Source organism: Octopus sinensis, linkage group LG19, assembly GCF_006345805.1.
Source record: "Octopus sinensis linkage group LG19, ASM634580v1, whole genome shotgun sequence".
Lineage (NCBI taxonomy): Eukaryota > Metazoa > Mollusca > Cephalopoda > Octopoda > Octopodidae > Octopus > Octopus sinensis.
In genome coordinates, this window is record NC_043015.1 from 31778778 (window position 1) to 31802273 (window position 23496).

Sequence of the window (23496 nt, forward strand, 5' to 3'; positions counted from 1 at the left end):
CACGCACACACACACACACACACACATATCTATACCATTTATCTTTTACCTGTTTCAGTCATTTCAGTCAATCCCCTTTGTTGAACTGCTAAGTTACAGGGACGTAAACACACCAACACCAGTTGTCAAGCAGTGGTGGGGGGGAGACAAACACAGACACACACACACACACATATACGACGGGCTTCTTTCAGTTTCCATCCACCAAATCCACTCACAACGCTTTGGTCGGCCTGAGACTATAGTAGAAGACACTTGCCCAAGGTGCCATGCAAAGGGACTGAACCCAGAACCATGTGACTGGGAAGCAAGTCTCTTACCACACAGCCGTGTATGTGTGTGTGTGTGTGTGGGTGTGTGTGTGTGTGTGTATATAATTTGACGATATAAGTATCAGAATGGGCCAGAAAAAGCAACAGGTCCCAGTGGAAATAACAAATCGGATATCTATCCCTTTCTGCGAGACTGTTATATGAACACCAGAGACCACTCACCAGGGTAATGACAGCATTTATGTTCGCAATAAGTATATGTAGGCATGTAAGTACATAGATTAACATTATTTAACCCCGGGTTGACATAAGCGAAGCAGACCATTTTGGTCCTGACTATCTTGCCTGTTTGTATACCCGAAGCAACACCAAGGCAGTAGTGTGTAATTTGGTGGCTATTTCTAGCAAGTCAATTGATCATGTAGAGACTCCCTCGATGACTTAAACAGGTACTCCCTATCTGGCTCAAGCATATATATATATATATATATATATATATATATATATATACCGGAGTAAACACATAAATGTGAAACAAGGTGGAAAAAAGAGTACTCAAATACCAGTGGTAGAGTAGGTTTTGTTGAATTTTCTACTGCTTTAAATAAAGTATATATATATATTATATATATATATATATATATATATATATATATATTTATTGTGTGTGTGGATGTGAGAATTTGTGTACACATATAAACCTACTTCTGCCCTTATTAGAACCCTTTCGACAACCAAATATAAATAAAAGGAGAGCAAGAAAAATATATATTCGAGAAGGAGAGAGAGGAGGAAAGAGAGAGAAAGATAGGAAAAGAGAAGGGGGAAAGCCCCCAAAGTTGGTACTACCTCATGTTGCTGTGTAACTCCTTATTGCCCGAAATCCAACAAATCCTATGTACAGCTGTGCTGACGCAGGACAGGCACCATTTAGTTGCAGCTGCCGTTTTGTACCGTTGTTGGCAATACTGTGTTGCCATTCAATAACCAGAGTTGTAATGAGAGAGAGAGAGAGAGAGGAAGTGTGAGACAGAGAGAGAAGGGAAGGAAGGAAGGAAGGAAGGAAGGACATAAAGGCGAAAATAAAAAGGGGTGTGTAGAGTATACACGGGTGGAAGAGAAAGGTGGTGAGAAAGAGGCGGACAAACGAGTCACCAATGAGAGAGAGAGAGAGAGAGAGAGAGAGAAGGCAGTGGTCATAGGTGAGAAAGAGAGAAATGTAGAGAGAATGAGTGGGAGAGAAAAACCGGAAGAAGGAGAGAGAGAGAGAGAGAGAACAATGCTTAGGTGAAGAAAGAAAGGAGAGAGAGAAAAATAAAAACAAAATAACGAAGGAAGAACAGCAATAGAGGAAAATAATCGATCGATAAACTTGATGTGGGTGGTGAGTAGTAGTGGCAGTGATGATGGCAAAAGAGAGGGTGGTTGGTCTTGACGATGATGCTGATGGTGGTGGTGGTGGTGGTTGTAGTGGTGTTGCTGGTGGTGGTGTTGGTGGTTGTAGACATTAGTTGTGGTGGTAATAGCAAGTGTTCTTTACACTGCACAAGTGGCATCAAACCAATCAGATCTTCGGCAGAGACGGAAATTTCAGAGACACACGGTTATTGGTTGGATCCAAACAACAAAGAGAGAAGAAGTGACAGCAACAACAACAACCACAGCAGTAGTTCGATGATGGGAACCTACATGTAACTGCTTGACCTGTTAGAAATAGCAACCAAACTTTTCCTCGAATTACACTCTGCCGCTTTATAAAGAGGAAGGTCTCATTGGGTAACATAAGAGTCAAGACATTGATATATTGTGTCGGAAGAAACAAATTGTGAGCGATGGTGGTGGTGGTGGTGGTGAGGGGTCAATACCTTTGATTATAGATTTACTTGAGTAACAGGGGGGGGGGCAAAACAACAACAACAACAGTATCTATACCCATAACCACAACATCATCATCATCATCGTTTAACGTCCGTTCTCCATGCTAGCATGGGTTGGACGGTGCAACTGGGGTCTGGGAAGCCAGGAGGCTGCACCAGGCTCCAGTCTGATCTGGCAGTATTTCTACAGCTGGATTCCCTTCCTAACGCCAACCACTCCGTGAGTGTAGTGGGTGCTTTTTACATGGGAACGGCACAGGTGCCAGGGGGAGGCTGGCAACGGCCATGATCGGTTGGTGCTTTTTACGTGCCTGCAACAATTACAAGAATAGCTACCAAGCCGAGTAACAACCAAAGTATGACAGATACAACTGCGACAGTAGGAAGATCAACAAGAAAAAAAAAAGATACCAAGATTAGAAAGAAACAAATAGAGACAAAGAGAGAGAGAGAGAGAGAGAGAGAGAGAGAGAGAGAGAGAGAGAGAGAGAGAGAAGAGCTGGAAAATATAAGAAAAGTAAAAAGTTCTGATTATGACATTGATGATGTAATATGGTGGAATTAATCCATAAATGGATTTGACGATAGCAGAGAAGATGAGAGGCAACGACTGTGATCCATGGGAAAAAAAGTGGAGATAAAAAGAGAAGAGAGAGAGAGAGAGAGAGACTGAAGTTGTGATGCAGGAGTGATCCATGAAGAGAGGGTGGGGATTAAGGGAGGAGGGACAGACTAGAGGACTGTGGGGTAATGAGGGGGGGAGTGCGGAGAGTAGTGCTGTACAGAATTGATCCTTAAGGGAAGTGGGGGGTGGAATTAAGTCTGTGTGACGTACAGCGTAGAAATATCGAATCTAAGAGAACAACAATACACATACCACAAACCAACAAACACGCATGCCATCGAACACATACATATAGCAACACACATGCACACACACACACACACGCATGCACAAATATCACCACACAAACACACACACACACACAAATATCAATACATTCACCAACACACCATGCTATATGATAAAGGGTATGGTGGTAGTGAGGGTATTGGTGGTTTAGATGGTGATCGTGGGGTGGTGCTGAGAAGTCCAGATGGTAGTGGCAGTAGTAGAAGTAGTATTGGGTGTGTTTGTGGGTAGTGGTGGTGGTGGTGCTAGGTTTAGCGATAGGGGTATGGGATACGATGAAAGTGCTAGTGGTGGTGGTGTGGTGGTATTGGGATATCTAAATACTTCATCAGATCAATACAAGTTAAGCATCCCCAGTAAAGACTGGTTGATCATCTAATTAAATTACATCCTAAAGCAAGCGCATCAAGTCTCGTGATATCAATGGCATCGATTCCCCCAGCATATTACAGCTATTTTCTGCATTGGCTATCTCTTCCTCTTCCTTCACTAGCCTATAATTACTGTAATCATGTGATCACGTGACTGACCAGACCATCAGATGTTGTTACACATCGCTGGTCACAATGCGCTTCGCATTGTTTTAGCCTTTGAATGACGCCACCCCGCTGGCTAAGCGAGCAGGCCAACAGAAGAAAGAGTGCGAGAAAGAGTACGGCAGGGATCACCAACACCCCCTGCCGGAGCCTCGTGGAGCTTTTAGGTGTTTTCACTCGATAAACACTCACAACGCCCGGTCTGGGAATCGAAACCGCGATCCTGCGACCGCGAGTCCGCTGCCCTAACCACTGGGCCATTGCACCTCCACAATTACTGTAATACTGTAATTAAATACAATTAGAAAAAAATTGTAAACCTGTGAAACCCACATAAGCATGGAACAATACATCTTAAAGTGATATGACGATGATGATGATAATAGCAAGGTAATGACAATGGTAATGATGATGATGATGACGATGACAACAGTAATGATAATATTAACAGGAAAGGAGAGACAATGACAACGACAATAGAAATGATGCTGACAACAACATCACCAACAATGATGAAAATGTTGGCAATGGTAACCGGAATGATAAAGATGACAGCAATGACACTGCTGCTGTCATCAGATGATGACAATAATTAGAACAACAACAATGATCATCATCATCATCATTTAACGTCTGTTTTCCATGCTAGCAAGGGTTGGACAGTTCAACTGGGGTCTGGGAAGCCAGGAGGCTGCGCCAGGCTCCAGTCTGATCTGGCAGTGTTTCTACAGCTGGATGCCCTTCCTAATGCCAACCACTCCGTGAGTGTAGTGGGTGCTTTTTATGTGCCACCGACACAGGTGCCAGACGAGGCTGGCAAACGGCCACGATCGGATGGTGCTTTTTATGTGCCACCGGGCCGGAGGCCAGGCGAGGCTGGCGAACGGCCACGATCGGATGGTGTTTGTTACGTGCCACCAGCACGGAGGCCAGTCGATGCGGTGCTGGCTATGGCCACGTTCGGATATAATGATAAAAGCAACAACTATACAGGAGGAGGAGGGTGCCACCGCCACCGCCACCACCACCACCACAACTACTACAGTCAGCTCTTAATATCTACCAATAGTTTTTCCGCTGAGGTCAACTTTGCCTTTCATCCTTTTGGGGGTCGATAAATTAAGTACCAGTTGCACACTGGGGTAGATCTAATCAACTGCCTCACACACTCCAAATTTCAGGCCTCATGCTTAGAGTAGAAAAGAATATCTGTCAACAGTTCAGCCACACTGCTAGATCTATTTCCCCATGACAACATCCAACAGATGATGTCCACAGCATCTTAGATACCCTGACCTTTATTTAACCAATCAATTGTACAAACATGCTTAACAGTGGGTGGCTGTAGACAATAGATCCCTAATATGGTGAAGTTCCTTTAACCAGATTAAATATGTGAGAGTAAAAAGGTCACGAAACTTAAAATAAATGAATGAATTGAGGAGCAGTGAGCGAAGCCTACCTAGTGGTTCCAAGAGAAACCATGTGGCATAGTTTCTCAGTAAGGTTTTAAGCTAGCTGAGCCTGACACAATCTGGGATGCCATTTAAAATAACAATATATGAGTCAGATGACGGATAATAGGAAGGGAGGGGAAAAACAGCCATTGAAGATGGAAGGCATATAGAAAAAAAATCAATCTCCAATTTGTTTATTGTGAGGAAATATTTCTAATAAATGTCAGCTGACAATATGGTGTGTGTTACCAAGTAGTTACAGGAACACTGCCTGAACATTGCCCACTGTCCTTTCTACATTTTCACCTACTTTTCCATCTGCCTTTCTGCCCACCTACCTACCTACCTACCTACCTACCTACCTACATACATACATCTATACATCTTCCTCTCTTGGGTTTTCAATTCTTGATGTCATTGTAGCACAGGGCATTATATTAGAGGAGTCCATCTCTCCCCAGGTCAAACCATAGCTGATTTCTTTGGATGGAGAGAGAGAGAGAGAGAGAGAGAGAGAGAGAGAGAGAGAGAGAGAGAGAGAGAGAGAGAGAGAGAGTGTGTGGAAGTGATAACTAACAGCCGGACCAATTATGTCTCGTGGAGGTGTTCCTAATTGTGAAAATCCCATCTTTGTATAATTCAAATTTAAGTGTTCTCTAATTTTTTTTTTATAACTCTTCAGTGTGATCGCAGAGAGATTTAGCTGTTATTTCCAGCAAGTTGAGAGGCCACACAGAAATTCCCTCATTGGCTTGATGTTAAGTAGATGTAACATATTTCTATTACGACAAAATAAAATTTTAAAAAAAACAAAAAAAATGAAGCAATTTCTTAAATAATCATGATGAATGTTTAAATACAAGAGTTAAAGAATTTTACTGCCCATGGTCCAATTACTTAACTCCACAGCTCTAAAATAGAAACCATTCCAGTCTTCACAGTCTTGGTGTTATTTATATGTCTATTTCCTAGATATACTAAAATTGGAACACAAAAGCATCTGGTTTCCCTTAACCACTACATTTTAATATCAGTTCAAATTCACCGTTTCTATAAATGCAGAAAATAATGGTAGCAGCTGCAGTTTTAATGCCACTCTCTCCTCCTTTCCTTCCATATTCTCTGATGATTTAATCAGTCAGATGTCTTGTTTAATTTGGCTAAAATTCAAAATATCAGACATTAATTTTAAGAATGCCATGTTACTATCTCTTTTGACAGCTCCCTGCTTTTTTTAAACATTTCATTATCGTTATTATAATAATTATCATTATTATTTTTAAAGTGGCGAGCCTGAAAGAATTGTTAGCACACTAGGCAAAATGCTTAGCAGTATTTCATCTGTCTGTGATCTGTGTTCAAATTTCACCGAGGCTGACTTTGCCTTTCATCCTTTCGGGGTCAATAAAATAAGTGCCAGTTGAGCCCTGGGGGTCAATATAATCAACTCCCCTCCTGCCCTGAAATTACTAGCCTCATGCCAAAATCTAAAACCACCACCACTATTTATACCAGCCATATCCGGTTCAAATAAGCTACCTGTTTTATCTGAAAACTGGCCAAATCTGGTCTTTCACACCTATCCTATGATGTCATTCTATAAGAAAAAAATTAAAAAATATAAAATGTTTTTAAAAAATAATACCATCATGTCATCAAAATTGTGAAACTATGAGATAATGCACATTTCAGAACAATGTGAATAAATAAGCATTACATTTGGCAGAGCAATCTAAATAATAATAATAATAAAAATATTGGTTTCAAATTTTGGTACAAGGCCAGTAATTTCGGGGAGGAGTAAGCCGATTACATTGACCCCAGTGTTCAACTGGTACTTATTTTTTTGACCCCAAAAAGATGAAAGGCAAAGTTGACCTCGGTGAAATTTGAACTCAAAACCTAAGGATGTCACATCCCTGAAAGTTTCATCCAAATCCATCTAGCGGTTCTTGAGGTATCTTGTCCACGGACAAACAAACAAACGCAACCGTAAACAATAAATAACAATGATTCTTATATAAGGCACTAGGCTAGGAATTTAGAAGGAAGGATTATTTGATTAGATCTGTCTTAGTGCTGGACACCCAGAAAAGTAAAAGGCAAAGTTGATAAAAAGTAACTGTTTCTCATATAGTCAAAAGTTTGGGAGTTTGAGGATTGGTTGGTCTTCTGATCCTCTTAGAACGCAAGAGGAAGTAGGTGATGAGAAGAACCACATGGGAGAAGAGAGAAGCAATGATTTTTTTAGACAAAACAATATAAATGACCAACTTTTTAAACTGTTCTTTACCATCTTAAATAGAATGACATATCCTGAAACAGAACATACAGCCATTTACTTCCATCAATCACTAAAGGTCAGGTCGGCTCAGTAATAATAAGTGTTTCTAACAAATGGACAAGGCCAGAAATTTTGGAAAAGGCTTAGTTGATTAAGTTGACCACAGAACTAAACTGGTATTTTGTTTTATCCACTCCTATTTCATCTGCCGTTACGTTCTGAGTTCAAATTCCGCCGAGGTCGACTTTGCCTTTCATCCTTTCGGGGTCGATAAATTAAGTACCAGTTATGCACTGGGGTCGATGTAATCGACTTAATACTTATGTCTGTCCTTGTTTGTCCCCTCTGTGTTTAGCCCCTTGTGGGTAGTAAAGAAATGGGTATTTTGTTTTATCCACTCCAAAAATGATGAAAGGCAAAGTTGACATCAGTAGGATCTGAACTCAGATTGTAGAGCCAGAATAAATATGGCAAAGCATTTCCCCCCAATGCTCTATAACAATTCCGCCAACCCTTTAGCATTCAGATTTCTCTGTCAAATGTAATGCCCACTTATTCACACTTATTCATAAGTTAGTCCTGCCTTGCTTTGTAGCTTTGAGATTTCAATGATGTGATTGTTTGTTTCCAGAATAACATTGTAGTTAAGTGCGAGAGGCCAGTTTGAACATAAAACTGATAAATTATTTTGGCTGGATGTGGCCAGTTTAAATACTAAAGGGTTAACAGTTGCTTCTAACATAAGTAGGACTGAAGTGTGTTTGGGGGAGAGGAGAGGAGATAGTCAATTACATTGACTCTGGTCCTTTATTTTATTGACCCCTAAAGATGAAAGACCAAGTTGATCTAAAAATTGGATCAAATTCTGAGACAAAACCAGCAATGTTTTTTTTTCGGGGGTGGTGAAGAGGCTCGCCATTTACATTAAATCCAGTGCTGATCTGGTATTTATTTTATCAACCCCAAAATAATTATTTCAATTTTTTGCCTCAAGGGCAGCTTGGAGGTGGGGGGTGGATGAGTTGGTTACATAGACCCCCAGTGTTTAACTGGAACTTATTTTACCCACCTCGAAAGGATGAAGGGCAAAGTTAACCAAGGCAGAATTTGAACTCAGAACGTAGCAACAGGTGAAATACTGCTGAGCATTTCATCCAGCATGCTAATGAGTCTGCCAGCTTGCCGCCTTATCAACCCCCAAAATAATGAAAGGCAAAGATGATCTTGGTGGCATATCAACTCAGAATGTAAAGATCCACAAGAAATACTGCTAGACATTTTGTCCAACTTGCTAATAATTCCGCCAGCTCACCACTTTCACTAGATCTAATAATAACAATGTTTTCTGGCGCCGAGGATGGGGAGACAGAGTTTGGTGAATTTAATCATTTCCCGCCCTCCCTTCCTCCCCAACAATCGACTGATATTTAGTTTATTGATTCTGGAAAGATGAAAAGAAAAGCTGAACGATAACAATAATAAGCGTTTCTAACTTAGGCACAAGGCCAGCATTTCTGAAAGGAGAGGGTCAGTCGATACCATTCACTCTAGTACTTGTCTGGGACTTTATTGTATTGACCCCCACCCCCATAGGGATGGAAAGTCAAGTTGACCTTGTTGGAATCAGAACCTACAACAACAGTCATCAGAAATATGAGGCATTTTGTCTGATTATTCTAACAACTTTACCGATCCATTGCTCTTATAACAACAATGATAATTATCACGAAAACTATGGTAAAATTTTATAAGCCTTTCTAGGAACCAGAAGATAATCTTTACCAAAGAGTTTAAAAGGGTTTTCCAGTGATATGGGTCCCGAAACAGTTTTTGCCAATTATTCAAGCTGTAAAGTAGTGACACACACATATAGACTCACTGGGTTTCTTTTTAAAACTGGTATACCTAGTGAAACCAATATTCCCAATTAGTAGTTTTTTTAGTTGGTGTTTTTTTTTTTGTTTTTTTTTATATATATATATGATAATAGTAATAAATGAAAACTTGACCAAGAATGTTTTTTTTTTTGCTTTGTTTTGCTTTCAGTAAAAGGAGGGCAGTGGACAAACATTACACATCACACACCAGAGTTAATTAGAAATTCAGAGAAAGCAATTGGGGTGATGGTAGTAGGCGGAGTATCCATAGAGGAGACTAGTAGGTAGGGTCAACAAACGAGCAGCGACTCATTAGTATATATTGTGAAATAGCTGAATGATAATGAGATAACAAGTCAATAATGGAAAATACTCTCCTAACATCACACCCTGTCCTGTCTTGAAGTCCGCAATGCTATATTTAGCATATCATATGGAATCTATACAGAATAGTGTAGTGGAAGCTTTCTACTCTTTTCCCCCTGATGTATTAATTCATAGCTCTGAAATTGCTCATGTATAATTAGATATATTTATTTATTCTGGGTCAGATTAAAAGCAGTAGTGATGATGATGATGATGATGGTGGTGGAACTGTGGTGCAACTGGTACTGCTAGTTGCAGTAGTGGCTGCAGTGACGGTAGTATTGTTAGTAATGTTTTCAAGATTTCACTGTATTTTACTTTGGAGAAATCTTTCCACATACTTGCTGCGAAATGGCTGCCGTTTCTTAAAGCAAAGCAAAAGAGTCCAGCTGAAGGATATTAGGAAATTCCTGCAGAACAATACCAGACCAAAGTGACTCGCTTGTTTCGTATCATTTGGTAATGGCATAATTCAGCTTATTTTCACATGAACCCTTTCGTTACTGTATTTATTTTGAGATGCGCTGTTTTTCTCTCAATTATTTAAAATATAACAAAGAATTTAGTAAAGTAACTTAGTTAGAGTGCCTTTGATCAAAGGTCTGCTGTATGCTCGATGATAACAAACAGATGAGGAATGACAAGTAGAAACAGTGAAAGGCTTTGGTTGGCCTGAGGCTCCAGCAGAAGACACTTGTCCAAGGTGCCAAGCAGCGGGACTGAACTCAGAACCATGTGGTTGAGAAGCAAGATCCTTACCACACAGCCATGCCTGTGCCTACGGTATCCAATTTACTATTTTGCTTGCGTGGACCCCTCCACCCCGGAGTCCCATGGACCTAAATTGAGAACCACTGGTCTAAATGCTTGCAATAGGGCACACTCCACTGAAAGCATCCAAGTGCCAGGTGGGGGCGTGGTGGCTTAAACCAGGTAGAGAATTTAGTCTACAACGCAAGGAAAGGAACTCTCTCTCTCTTTGACAGTCTTCGCAACAGTTTCTGTGACCCAAATTTTCACTCAAAAGGCTTTAGTTGACTCGAAGCTATGGCAGAGGAGACTTGTCCGAGAGGTCATAGAATGTGATTGAACCTGAAACCACATATTTGTGAAAGGAACTTCGAAACCACACCCACACAACCATGCCAGCATCCATTATGAAGTTGGGATTATGGTAAAGACGCTGTGCTTCCTGTCACTGTTTGCTATAGATATGAAATAGATCTCAAAGGATGGGATTACTATCAATATAGGTCTTCGTTAATATATTAATTTCCTTCCATAATTAACAGTTGGAGTCATAATTACATTTTTCCATCTCTTCCTTCTTCATTTGTCACCTGATATCCAAATCCTAGGGAAAATACATAAGGAAAGGCTATAGAAAGCTATGAAGTTTCTCAATAGTAAGTTGAAACAAGAGGCCATCATCGTCACCAACAACAACAACAATTATCATTATTATTTTTATATTTCTTTCTTGTTTCGGCACAAGACCAGCAGCTCAAAGGTAGATGTAAAGTACCAGTAAAATACTGTAATTGAAATTGTTGACTAGTCTACCGCTCCCAAAAATTTCAGGCCTTGTGTTTGTTAGAGACAATTATTATTATTGCAATATTTTGTTATATCAATCCTTCAAATTCCAACAGGAACCTGTTTGCCTTTCATTCCTTGCAGTTTCAATATATCAGGTGACTGTAATATACTGAGGCTGATTTAATCAATTCTTCCCTCTTCCAAATATTTCGGGCTCAGTACCAATGCTAAAATTCAAAACCATGCAATACTTCATCCACATTACAACCAAGAATTTAATCTATCACAGGTTGGGATGTGCAACCTCCAAGCCATGCACCATCCACAGATCACATCTGTATTCTACACCATTTGCAAATCAATGAAATAAACCCACAGCCATTAGTAAATACAGTTCTTGTCAAAGTGTGTGTCGTTCACCAGAACCAAAACCCTCCCCATTACACATAACTGAAGTCCTTCACTTAACAAAAGTCAATAATCAGGGGGTTTGATTGCAGATTGGCATCAAATATGAGAAAAACCTTCCAGCTAAAAAGGGAACACATCATCATCATTGTTTAACGTCCATTTTTCATGCTGGCATGGGTTGGACGGTTTGATTGAGGACTGGTGAGCCAGAAGGCTGTACCAGGCTTCAATCTTGATCTGGCAAAGTTTCAACAGTAGGATGCCCTTCCTAACGCCAACCACTCAGAGTGTAGTGGGTGCTTTTACATATTTTTTCAAAATCCCCAACAGTAAAGAAGGAGTAGGAACCAGAAAAAAAACCTGCAATGTTACTCATGGAAAAACCAATATAAAATGCTATGAAGTAACGACAATTCCAACAGATCAAAAATTAACTGTCCTTCAATCTTCAAAAACTAAAATCTCCTTACAGAAACATCGTTACACAAATTAACCAAAGAATCTAATTGAAAAAGAAAACCATGAAAAAAATCATTACTAATAACGAAAGTTAATCATAGAATGGTAACTAAAAGCTGGCAGCTAACAGATTAGAAATAATTATATTGGCTCTGAATTCCATCAACATTAGTTATTCTAAGCCAACACATTTGAAAACCAAACCTGATGTTAATACTCACTTGCAGCTTCAGAGAATTAAGCTGAGGCTAACAGAATAACAAGAAGCTTACAATTTTTTAAGGGGTCACATTGACATTCACAAATCATTCTGATCTCCTTGCTGTGTTCCCTGTCAATAAGATGAGGGCAGATAGATTTTAGATGAATGTCAGTTTCCAAGGTGGTGCCAAAGGCTGGAGAGACCAGAAAATCCAATGATTTCTTTCCAACCGTTTTGCCCACCAACAGCATGTCACATTTTAATCTAAGATCTGATTCAGTTGTCTCATGGTTTATATTTTGGTAATAAGAAATGCCAACTTGATTCTACAAATGGTAATGAGTAAGGAACTCTCATCTCATGTTGCCATTTGCTGACCTGCTTTGGTGTTTAACTTACCAGAAAGAATGCCATAAAGCAAGAAAGAAAAAGATAAATAAAAAGAACTCCAAAAGTCACAGAAAATGGTTTTACTGATATTATTATTACTATTACTATTTGTTTGTTTGAAAAATAAAAAAAGAAACACTAATAAGTTTGACCTTTTCCATATAAGAAGAATGAAAAAGTCCAGGAAACTTTCAATGTCTGCTTGCTGTGCTAAGGTTACATTATTATTATTATTATTATTGTTTTTTTGTTTTCTTACTCTATTTCTCTTGAAATATGCAGCTTTTGTTCCAGTTAATTTTGAAAATAATGAAGCATTTAGTAAAATAACTGTCACTAATTAACCCGCTAATTGGGACATGAGTCAACATAAAATTTTGATAGAAGGAAGGTTTTAATTTAGATCAGTTTTATACAGGAAGTTTGTATTTTAGAAGCAGGGGCAGTTTCAGGCCTGGTTGGCACCAAAAGGGTTAAAATGTGATGATGGTACAACATTGGCATGGGTATCTTTCATCTTATCTTTTATACTTGTTTCAGTCATTAGACTGCAGCCATGCTGGGGCACTGCCTTGAAGTGTGGTACTTATTCTTATTTCTTTACTGCCCACAAGGGGCTACCCACAGAGGGGACAAACAAGGAGAGACAAACGGATTAAGTTGATTATATCGACCCCAGTGCGTAACTGGTACTTATTTAATCAACCTCGTAATGATGAAAGGCAAAGTCGACCTTGGCGGAATTTGAACTGAGAACGTAACGGCAGACGAAATACTGCTAAGCATTTCGCCCGGCGTGCTAACGTTTCTGCCAGCTCACCACCTTATGTGTGTATATATATATATATTATATATATATATATATTATATATATATATATATATATAGTATTTACGTATATGCATGTATATAGCATTCACATAACACCAGCATGTTATGCACATGGTATCAGATATACACTATGCCATTTGGGTCAATTTGCAGGAATTGATTGGTCAATACTCTAGCTACCATTCTATCTTAATTGTAGATATGTCACAGGATTTAGATATTATAGTATATTAAGAGATTTCGTGAGAGAGTTCATTAAGAGATTTAAAAAGTAATGCTATTAAGAAATTTAAAAGGAGACACTGTTTTCATGGGTCTCTTATGAGGAAGTGAGAGTATATTTTCAAAGCTATGCAATATAGAAGTATAAGGAAGAGTATATCTTTAGCTCTGCTGATGTGGGAGGAAAGGGCCATCACGGCTGAGACTGCCTGAGTTCTTTGATATAAACTTCTTGTTTTAAAGAGGTCGAAAGTAAAACCGTCAATCAAAATTTCAGGCTAATTTATGTTTCAAACAGTAGTTTAATAACGACAAAATTACTTTACTAAATTTTTCACAATCTTGAAAATTAATTAAGACTAAGGTAGTGTGTTTCATCAAAGATATGGTTAACGAAAGGGTTAAAACTTTGATGGTAGAGCAATGGGAGAATATATCACCTATGATATTCTGTTACAGAGAGGTGTAAAAGTATATCTTTAGGGATCATTTACAATGAAAGAATAGACTAGAGAATATATATTTAAGGGTGAAGGAAAGATGGGTGTGTATCTTCGAGACTGATGATGAGGGAAAGAGACTGTGTATATTTTCAAGGCTCGGTTTGTGAAGGGGTGGGCACAGAAAGAGAGATGATATCTTTAAGGTTCTGTTTGTGATATGGCAAGGGAAGTAATATTATCAAGGTTCTGCTTCAGGTAAAGGATGGAAGAGTGAACCTTCAAGGTTCTGTTAGTGAAGGGACGAGAGAGAGAGAGAGAGAGAGAGAGTATATCTTCAAAGTTATGCTCTAGGGGTGATAAAAGTAATATCTTCAAGGTTCTAACCACAAGATACTGTAGAAGATAAAAATCTGAGAGTCTGCTAGAGGTGATGAAAGAGGAAGCACCAATTATAAGATGATGTCTATATTACTGACATGAAGAAACCTTATTAGTTTAGCTCATCTATACTCTGCATGATGTCTGAGAGGAGCAGTCGAAGAATTTCTTGAAATTCTCTTTGGAATTCGATTCAGAAGAAATATTAATAAGCGCTGGATTGGATTGGATTGGTAAGTGAACGTAGTTCTTCTCTGCCAATGAGATAAAGAATAACAGAGCATCACCAAAAGCTATTTACACAAGGACCGTCTTGAAGCTCAAGTTTCAAACACAACTCACAGAGAATATCGTATCACTGCCGCTCCGTTTAGCATCTTGCCATTTCTCATCAAACAAGAAATTCAGAGAGAGACAGACAGACAGGCAGAGGGGGTGAACTGAAGTTCGTCTTAAAATATTTCATCTACTAAATTGTTATGAGAGGAGAATGGAGGGGGGGGAGGGGGGCAACTTTCCTTTCTGCCCTGGTAGATTTCACAGAATTTACGTTAAGGGGGTGGGGCAGCCGGGTAATTACCAGGATATAAAGTTAATAAATTATGTATATTTATTTATATTCACATTTGAAATGTACTTAGAATTAAAGGCCACAAAGAGCAGAAAGCAATCTAACTACAAGATGTGTGTGTGTGTGAGTGTGTGTGTGAGAGAGAGAGAGAGAGAGAGAGAGAGAGAGAGAGATACATCAGTCCAATAAATTCAACATCTTTCAAGAATGCATTTACCCTCTAGATGTAGAAAATATAAAGAAATGTCAGATATATGTACATGATTTTCAGTAATGTTCCAGGGAAAGATATGAAGATCTTGTTGGCTGCATCTTGTCTTAAAAGTATTTGGAATTAAATTGTTTTAAATGGTTTGGGGATACATATGTATATATGTATGGTTTGGTTTGGTTTAAAGGTTATACATACAATTTATACAAACACATCTGAATGTAGAAAAAATATTCAGGATGTGTAACAGAGTGTATAATATTCATTTCAATCTGCTAAAACCCGTGCTATCATCGCTACTCTAAGTTTTTCGGTTCATAGTCCGCAGTGACTGAATCATAAGCTTTCAAGTGATGAATGATGATGGCTTGTAAACCCAAACTTCATAAATCACTATCAACCTTTTTTTCATTTTTCTTCTTGTAAAAATAAATAAATCTGCTACTCAAAGTGTCAAGGGACCTTTCCATTTAATATTCAACTGTTTTATCATTCAGCTTTACATAAAAACAAGCTTACATACATGTGTGTGTGCATGTGTATATTGATGTGTGTGTGTATGAGAGAAGAGATAGATAGAGAGAAATAGATACTGCTCAGAGAGCCAGGACATATATTGAATGCTACTTGCACAAGTAAATGGTTGTGTATTTGTGTGTGCAAGCGTGCGCGTGTGTACATGCATATCAAACAAGCAGCGTAGTGATGCTGGCAGAGAGATTGGAATCATAGTTAAGAGCTGTTGCTGATGACATACTGACAAAGCCAATAAGTAAATATGGTACAAGTCACTCCCTCGACTATTGGAGAACTTGAAATGAGTTGGGTAGTAGTGTAGGCAAACATTTGGCACTTGCAATCAAAGGTCAGTGCAACTAATAATGACACAGAGCCAGAGTTTCTGCAATAATACAATACTCCCACATCCTAATTAACATTGGCAAAAATTAAGACCACATACCTGTTTCTTTATTACCCACAAGGGGCTAAACATAGAGGGGACAAACAAGGACATACATAGGTATTAAGCTGATTACATTGACCCCAGTGCATAACTGGTGCTTAATTTATCAACCCCGAAAGGATGAAAGGCAAAGTCGACCTCGGCGGAATTTGAACTCACAACGTAACAGCAGACGAAATACCGCAAAGCATTTTGCCCGGCGTGCTAACGTTTCTGCCAGCTCGTCACCTAATTAAGACTACATACCATCCTCATCATGATCATTAATGTCCATATTCCCTGGTGGAATGGGTTGGACACTTTGACAGAATCCGATGGGCTGAAGGGTTGCTTCGTGCTCCGGTGCCTACACATGGATGCCCTTCCTAGCATCAATCACTTTACAGAGTGCATTGAGAGCATTTTTTGTACTGCCAATACTGACAAATGTGTGGCCTTAATGCCTAAATTACGGTCTGAGTTCAAATTCCGCCGAGGTCGACTTTGCCTTTCATCCTATCGGGGTCGATTAAATAAGTACCAGTTAATCACTGGGGCCAATGTAATCGACTTAATCCCCTTGTCTTTTCTTGTTTTTCCCCTCTATGTTTAGCTCCTTGTGGGCAATAAAGAAATAATAATAATAATAATAATTATTATTATTATTGCTGAGAGTCCAGCTAGGTAGCAGAACCTGTAGAACAGCAAAAATATATAAGGCAGTGTATTGATATAATCAGTAGAACAACAGAGAAAATGTAACAGTAGGCAAGAGTTCAAATCCCACTGAAGCCAACTTTGTATTTCATTAATCTAGGGTCAATAAAATAAATTACCAGGCAAATACTGGAATCACTTTTATCAATTCCCTAATTTCATTCTAGTTCTAAATCTCATTCGAAAGTCGTCTTTATCCTTCGTTCTTTTAGAATAAAGAAATTAATGATGTACCCCCCCCCCATTCCTGCACTGTTTGATTTTTAGTTTCTCAACTCAGGTTTCTGAGTTCAATTGTAACCCATGGATCACTTTGTTTTTCTTTCTTCCAGAGATCCTGTTTAACCCCAGATCAAACCTGATAACACGAACCTATGATCGAAGGTATCTTAGGCATGACCATCCTGTCTTTTTGTATATATATATTTCTTTACTACCCACAAGGGGCTAAACATAGAGGGGACAAACAAGGACAGACAGACGGATTAAGTCGATTACATCGAACCCACCCCCCAGTGCGTAACTGGTACTTAATTTATTGACCCTGAAAGGATGAAAGGCAAAGTCGACCTCGGCGGAATTTGAACCCAGAACGTAACGGCAGACGAAATACGGCTACGCATTTCACCCAGCGTGCTAACGTTTCTGCCAGCTCGCTTTTTGTATATATTTAGGACTAAATTAGCCAATGTATCCTTCCATTTTTAAAATAGCAAAAAATGATGGAGGGATGACTTATTTCTAGCAAGTGGAGTGATCATGTAGCTCTTTTATTCTTCGAATGCTGATAAAATAGGTACCAGTAATACACTAGATTGGTGCAATTGACTTACAACACTTCCTGTAAAATACTACCACCACCATCATCATCATTACCTGTGCATCACTTGTTATCTTCATCTGTCCCCTACTGTCTCCCCCCACACTATTTCAGTTTCAAGTATCGCTCTTTCCACGGCTTCATCCCTCAATCCTTGAGTGCGTGTGCACATTTTGCGTATGCATGTGTATGTTGTGTGCAAGCATGTGGTGTTTGTGTGTGTGTTGTGTGTGCCTGCATGTCTGTCTGTATTTATGTAGGCAAGCCTGTGTGGATGGATAATGTGTAAGAGGGTTTCCTTTATACAGATGTTTGTATTATTCGACACAAACACACGCACGTACGTACGCACGCACAGAGACCATCGCCACCGCCAGGTGATGAAGTGGAGAGAGAGTAAAAAGGAGATAACCGTTGGAACAACAACAACAACAAAAACAAAACAGTCAAAATACCGTGGAGTGTGTGAAAGGTAACAGACATACCAACACCCTGAAAGCCATATACCTGCTTTGACAGCGAGAATCAGCCCAGAGATAAGGGTGTTTTCTTCCCAGCTCCACTCCCCACCGTAATCAACCTGACAACAGCCAACATCATATCGCGCGCGTGTGTGCGGGGGGGGGGGAGAACGATGGAGGTAAGAGCCCCCCCCCCACCCATCACGGAAGATTTTCAGAGATACCATTAATCAACGTATCAGCTTCCCCTGGCAGCAGTATTCTAGGAAGAAAGGAAAGGTAGGGCCAACACCAACCTACATTCATTTATATGAAACATCGGAAGAGAATGAATTGTCTGTCGTATGAAGAAGTCAGGTAGTGTGTGTGGGTGAGTAGGCAGGTAGACTCATAGAAGTTTTTTAAGAACGGTAGGCGCATGGCTCAATGGTTAGAGCATCGAACTCACAATTACGAGATTGTGAGTTCGATTCCCGGATTGTGAATAGGACATTTTCACGTTGCTCCAGTTCACTCAGCTGTAGAAACGAGTTATGATGTCACAGGTACCAAGCTGTATCGGCCCCTTTGCCTTTGCCCTTGGATAACATCAGTGACATGAAGAAGGGAGGCTGGTATGCATGGGCGACTGCTGGTCTTCCGTAAACAACCTTGCCCGGACTTGTGCCTCGGAGGGTAACTTTCTGGGTGCAATCCCATGGTCAGTGTCGTGACCGAAGGGGGTCTTCACCGATGATAATGTATGGAGAAAATAAATGTTGACATATTGGATTGACAGAACTGCTAACGTTTGGTAAACATGCCTTGCAAAACATTTAATTACGATTTTTAAAAAATATGTTCTGAGTTCAAATCCTACAGCAGTGAAAACTTTTGTCTTTCATTCTTTTGGGGGAGAAAACGATAAAATAAAGTACCAGTCAAGTACACACTGTGGGGTCCTACGCAAATTTCTTGATAAAATGGATAACATTTTTCTAGTGGAAGGCATGTAGCTTTGCGCTTAAGAAACTATTATCTGTCGTAGAAGTAGTAGTAGTAGTAGTAGTAGTAGTAGTAATAGAGGGTGTCCATAAATTACCTTTACAATTTGAAAAAAAATCAGCGGGGGGGGGGGTATAAGGATAACTCAGCAGGGTTTATTCGAAAACATAAGCAAAGTTTTATTAGAAACATCAGAACATTTCCACGTGGGTTCCATTGGTTACGAAGAAGTGGGATTGATGGAGCCCAACTTAAATGGATACAATCAATGAATTATGAAAGTTGTAAAGATAATTTATGAACACCCTGTAGTAGTACCAGTAGTAGTAGTAGTAGTAGTAGTGGTAGTAGTAGTAGTAGTAGGCTAAAAAGATACTGAAGCGAGGATGCAGTTGTATCCACAACACTTCATCAATGCCAGCGAGAGCTTGGGGGGGGGGGGCGAGCCCCTAAAAGTGGAACAAGCAATATCGGAGCTCTGTCTAAAATATCCATGGGTCAGCTTCAGACTTTCAACCACTGCAGGGGTTCCATAACCAAAAGATTAAATATTAACCGCCTCTTGAAGCAACAGCAACAATAAGTGGGCTTTCTCCATAAATCCGAAGAACACCATTATATTCGTCCCGATAGATTCTGTTGTTTGTAGTCCCGGAGGGATCAATAAAACATATCTGACTCATAGAACAAAATCTAACAACATAAAAGCTTCAAATTTTGACATAAGGCCAGCATTTTGTTTTTAAAGAGAGGGGTAGTCGATTACATCGATCCCAGGGCTCAACTGGTACTTACTTCATCGACCCTGAAATGGTGAAAAGGCCAAGTCGGCTTCGGCGGAATTTGAACCCAGAACGTAACGAACAAGTTGGAAGAAATGCCACTGAAGAATTTTTGTCCGACGCCCGAACGATTCTGCCAGCCCCCAGCCAGCATTAATAATAATTTCTTTCAAATATAAGCCACAAGGCCTGAAATTTTGGAAGTGCTGGTTGATTATAATTACAACGGGCCCTAGTGCTCAACTGGAACCCTTATTTTATCGACCCCGAAAAGTCGTCAGACTCTGAACTCAGAACGTAATAAATGAACCGTAAATATGACACTAAGCATTTATTTAGTTCGACGCGCTAATGATTCTGTTAGTGCGCTAGTAGGAGTAGTAGCAGTAGTAATAATAATAATAAAACAATAATTTCTTACAATAACAGTAGATTTCTTTACTGGCTACAAAGGACCCAACAATTGTGAGGACCCTCAACAGGCGAAATATAAAAAATCCCAGCCAACAACCAACAACGAGGAATGGATAACAATACAAATGTTCATAGTCAGATAATTGAACAACACTAAAGGATCTTCATAGCTGTTCTCATTTTACCAAGATGTCCAGTGAGATTTTCACACGTCCTAATTAAAAAGAACGACTTCAAGACGATATTACTAATTCAGCTACACGCTGTCCACATTTGTAATTAGCGTATGTATCAGGTTCGTTTCCTCTGATGAATTTCTATTCTCAGGCACGCTTTTATTATCATACTAGCCTCCTTTGGTTATATACTTGTTTAGCCCAAGGCTAGGTCCGGCCGAGTAACTGTTCCAGCTAGGACTACCCTATCTTTTATTTCATTAATTTTTCAGAGTGTACATGGGGACCACGTAATCCAACGTCCAAATTTTTTAAGGCAGGAGATAGGAATTGTGTACAATACAACGAACGTCCAGCGTGTATATATATTATTAGAGGCGGTAATGTCGAAGAAAGGGGTGAATGGAGATGGTACAATAACCTATAATATATACACCCATATTATCCAACAATAAAGGCTATCACAATGTAATCTCTTCGTAGGCCTTTGACTATGCTTTATATCTCTCTCTCTCTCTCGCACACACACACACACACACACACACACATACATGCGCACCCGCAAATGCGATCAAACGAAATACACGAACCCAACTCGTGAAATAGGTCTCGGCACTACAATAATTTCTGAACTGAGAACTTCCTCTCAAACACACAAACGCACACATGCACAGAGAAACCAACAATAATTGGGTGAGCTCACCCGTATGTAACATACCTTTTATCGTTTAAAAAAGGTTAGTCTTTCTTCTTTTCTTTTTTCTACCCGCCCCCCCCCTATCTATATATGGATTAAGAAAAATAAGCTTGATTGACAACTCCTGCTACTATTATTGCTAGCAACAAGGTCTCGACACACACACACACCCCGCCATACACACATCCTTGCGCACATGCACCCGAAATTATTTCTGACATAAGCGTAAGAATTTGAGGATTGGGGTTAGGTTAAATCATATCGACCCCGTGTACTTCATTAGTATCTCATTCTAACGGTCCCGTAAGAATAAAAGGGAGAAGTTGACCCCAGTAGAAGATGGACTTTATAACAGAATTTAATATACATTAGATTTTAATTTTTGAGGTAGAAGCGGTGGCAGGATACTACAGGGAGTGAATGGAATTGTTGAAAGTTTAAGAATAAATAAAATAAAAAGAAAGATATGAAATAAATTCTCTTTCTCAGCCAAGAGTTGCATATGAAGTTAGATACAAATTTGCGTGTGTGTGTGATGGCAATTAGTTGTAGCATGGAACATGGACAAGTTTGATCAGAGAAACAAAAGCGATAGTTTTTCACACACACACATGTAAAAAACCAAATCCGGCGAACCCCCCAAGTCCATGATTTCATTTCTGCTCCCTGTTGAAAACCCATTTCCTTTTAACAAACGTGCGTGAGTGTTCCTGTACGTGCGTGTGTGTGTGTGTGTGTGATCCCAACTCGCCTGAACCCCTCCCGATCTCGTTTCCTATAAACCCTATACAAATGAAATGACTTTTAACAGTGAAAAGAAACGAAATTCTCTGCCGACTGGGATCGCTGAAAACAAAATGTACTTCTGTTGCTTGAATGAAAGGGGAACGGGTGGACGACGTCTAGATGAACCCTAATACTATAATATTTACACGCTCACACTCTAACACCAATAATATACACACAAAAACGAATTATAAACGGTGCAGATATAAAGAAAACATGAGAATACAGAAAAAATATTACAAAGTGAACGAATATAGAGTTTTAGGTTACATTTTACGATGAAAAATCACAAAAAAGAGAAAGAAATGGCTGAGGTTGATCATCCAACATTACCTTATGAAATTCGAGCAACGGGGTTTGTGTTTCTTCTAAATACCAGAATCAAGTCGTTTAAAAAGTAGCTGGTATATATATTTATATTTATAAATATATACTGTTTAGTTGTCTCGGGTTTTTTCTTCTTCACCCTGTATTTTGGGGGGTTTTTTCGACAAAAAATATTCCCTTCAGGTTTTAGTCCGACTGAATCCTACAGCGCACGGCTGTTTTTTCATAGTTTCAAACGAGAAGAAAGTGTTCCACAATGAGATCAAAATTATCGAGTTGCCGTCAAGTTAAAATGGAACCCAATCCATTATGCTGCGATGATCGCTGGCAAACGGAATAAATAAGGGAAATGGGAAGAGAGAGAGAGAGAAAATAAGTTGAGAGATCACCCAACCAAAGAGGAAACCAAATGGTGGAGACGGTGGAATATTGGGTGCTATGACGATGAAGGCAGAAAGGCTGTTGTAGTAGTAGTGCTCTGCAGAAGCGAATCCCTATTTATTCTCCCAGTTCTTTCTTCTGAAATGTCAGAATGAAAGTTAAAATGAGAGGAAGATACAAAAAAAGAGGATGGTAGTAAAAAAAAGAAAAAAGTGAAGCTATAGAGTCGGGCAGGAAGAATGGAATGGCAACAACCAGGTAAAGAATCTAGCTTAGACTAGGCTAGGCTATAAGCTGGCAGGCTTCCCTTACGGAGAGAGGAAAAAGAAATGAACCGGCCGGCCGGCTTCGCTCAGTCTGCCAACTCTTTCGTGATTGCATTTCTCTCTCTCGAAACCAAACTGGATGTTCTGTTGAGAAATCTTCAGCTTTCAGTCTTAACTTCAACTGGTTCTCTCTCCTTTTCTCCCAATACCCTGCATCGCGGCGAGAGAGGACTTTCACAGAATTCCAGCAGTAGTAGTAGTAGTAGTAGCAGCAGCAACAGTAGCAGACTTCGCTCTTTTTCATTCCTTTCTTTGATTGTCTCTCTATTTGTTTACTCGTGTCTGTCTGCCTGTCTCTATCTATCTATCTATCTATCTGTCTGTCTCTATCTATCTGCTTCTATCTGTCTGTCTATCTATTTATCAATCTATCACTCTCTCTCTCTCTCTGCTTCTATCTGTCTGTCTATCTATCTATCTATTTATCTATCTATCAATCTATC

The 23496-nt window shown here is 39.5% G+C and overlaps 1 protein-coding gene and 1 long non-coding RNA gene across 7 annotated transcripts in view; one reads left to right on the forward strand and one right to left on the reverse strand.

Annotated features, from left to right (window-relative positions):
* Window positions 1-23496, reverse strand: part of LOC115222097 (serine/threonine-protein kinase PAK 1) — a 217639-nt gene that overhangs the window by 87932 nt on the left and 106211 nt on the right. The window contains exon 1 of one of the 6 annotated variants that reach the window (XM_036511205.1): window positions 22353-23162. The exons of 2 other annotated variants lie outside the window; for them this stretch is intronic. Coding sequence is in view for 3 of the 4 variants with exons in the window: in XM_036511202.1 (XP_036367095.1) it covers window positions 1122-1252 (131 nt within the window). In the remaining variant the exon portion in view is untranslated. Of the gene's footprint in view, window positions 1-1121; window positions 1489-22352; window positions 23163-23496 lie in introns of those variants that run through there. 3 more of the 6 variants (XM_036511202.1, XM_036511200.1, XM_036511201.1) reach the window with 3 other exon arrangements.
* LOC118767129 overlaps window positions 1-23496 on the forward strand; it is a 138495-nt gene that overhangs the window by 25870 nt on the left and 89129 nt on the right. The window lies entirely within an intron of this gene.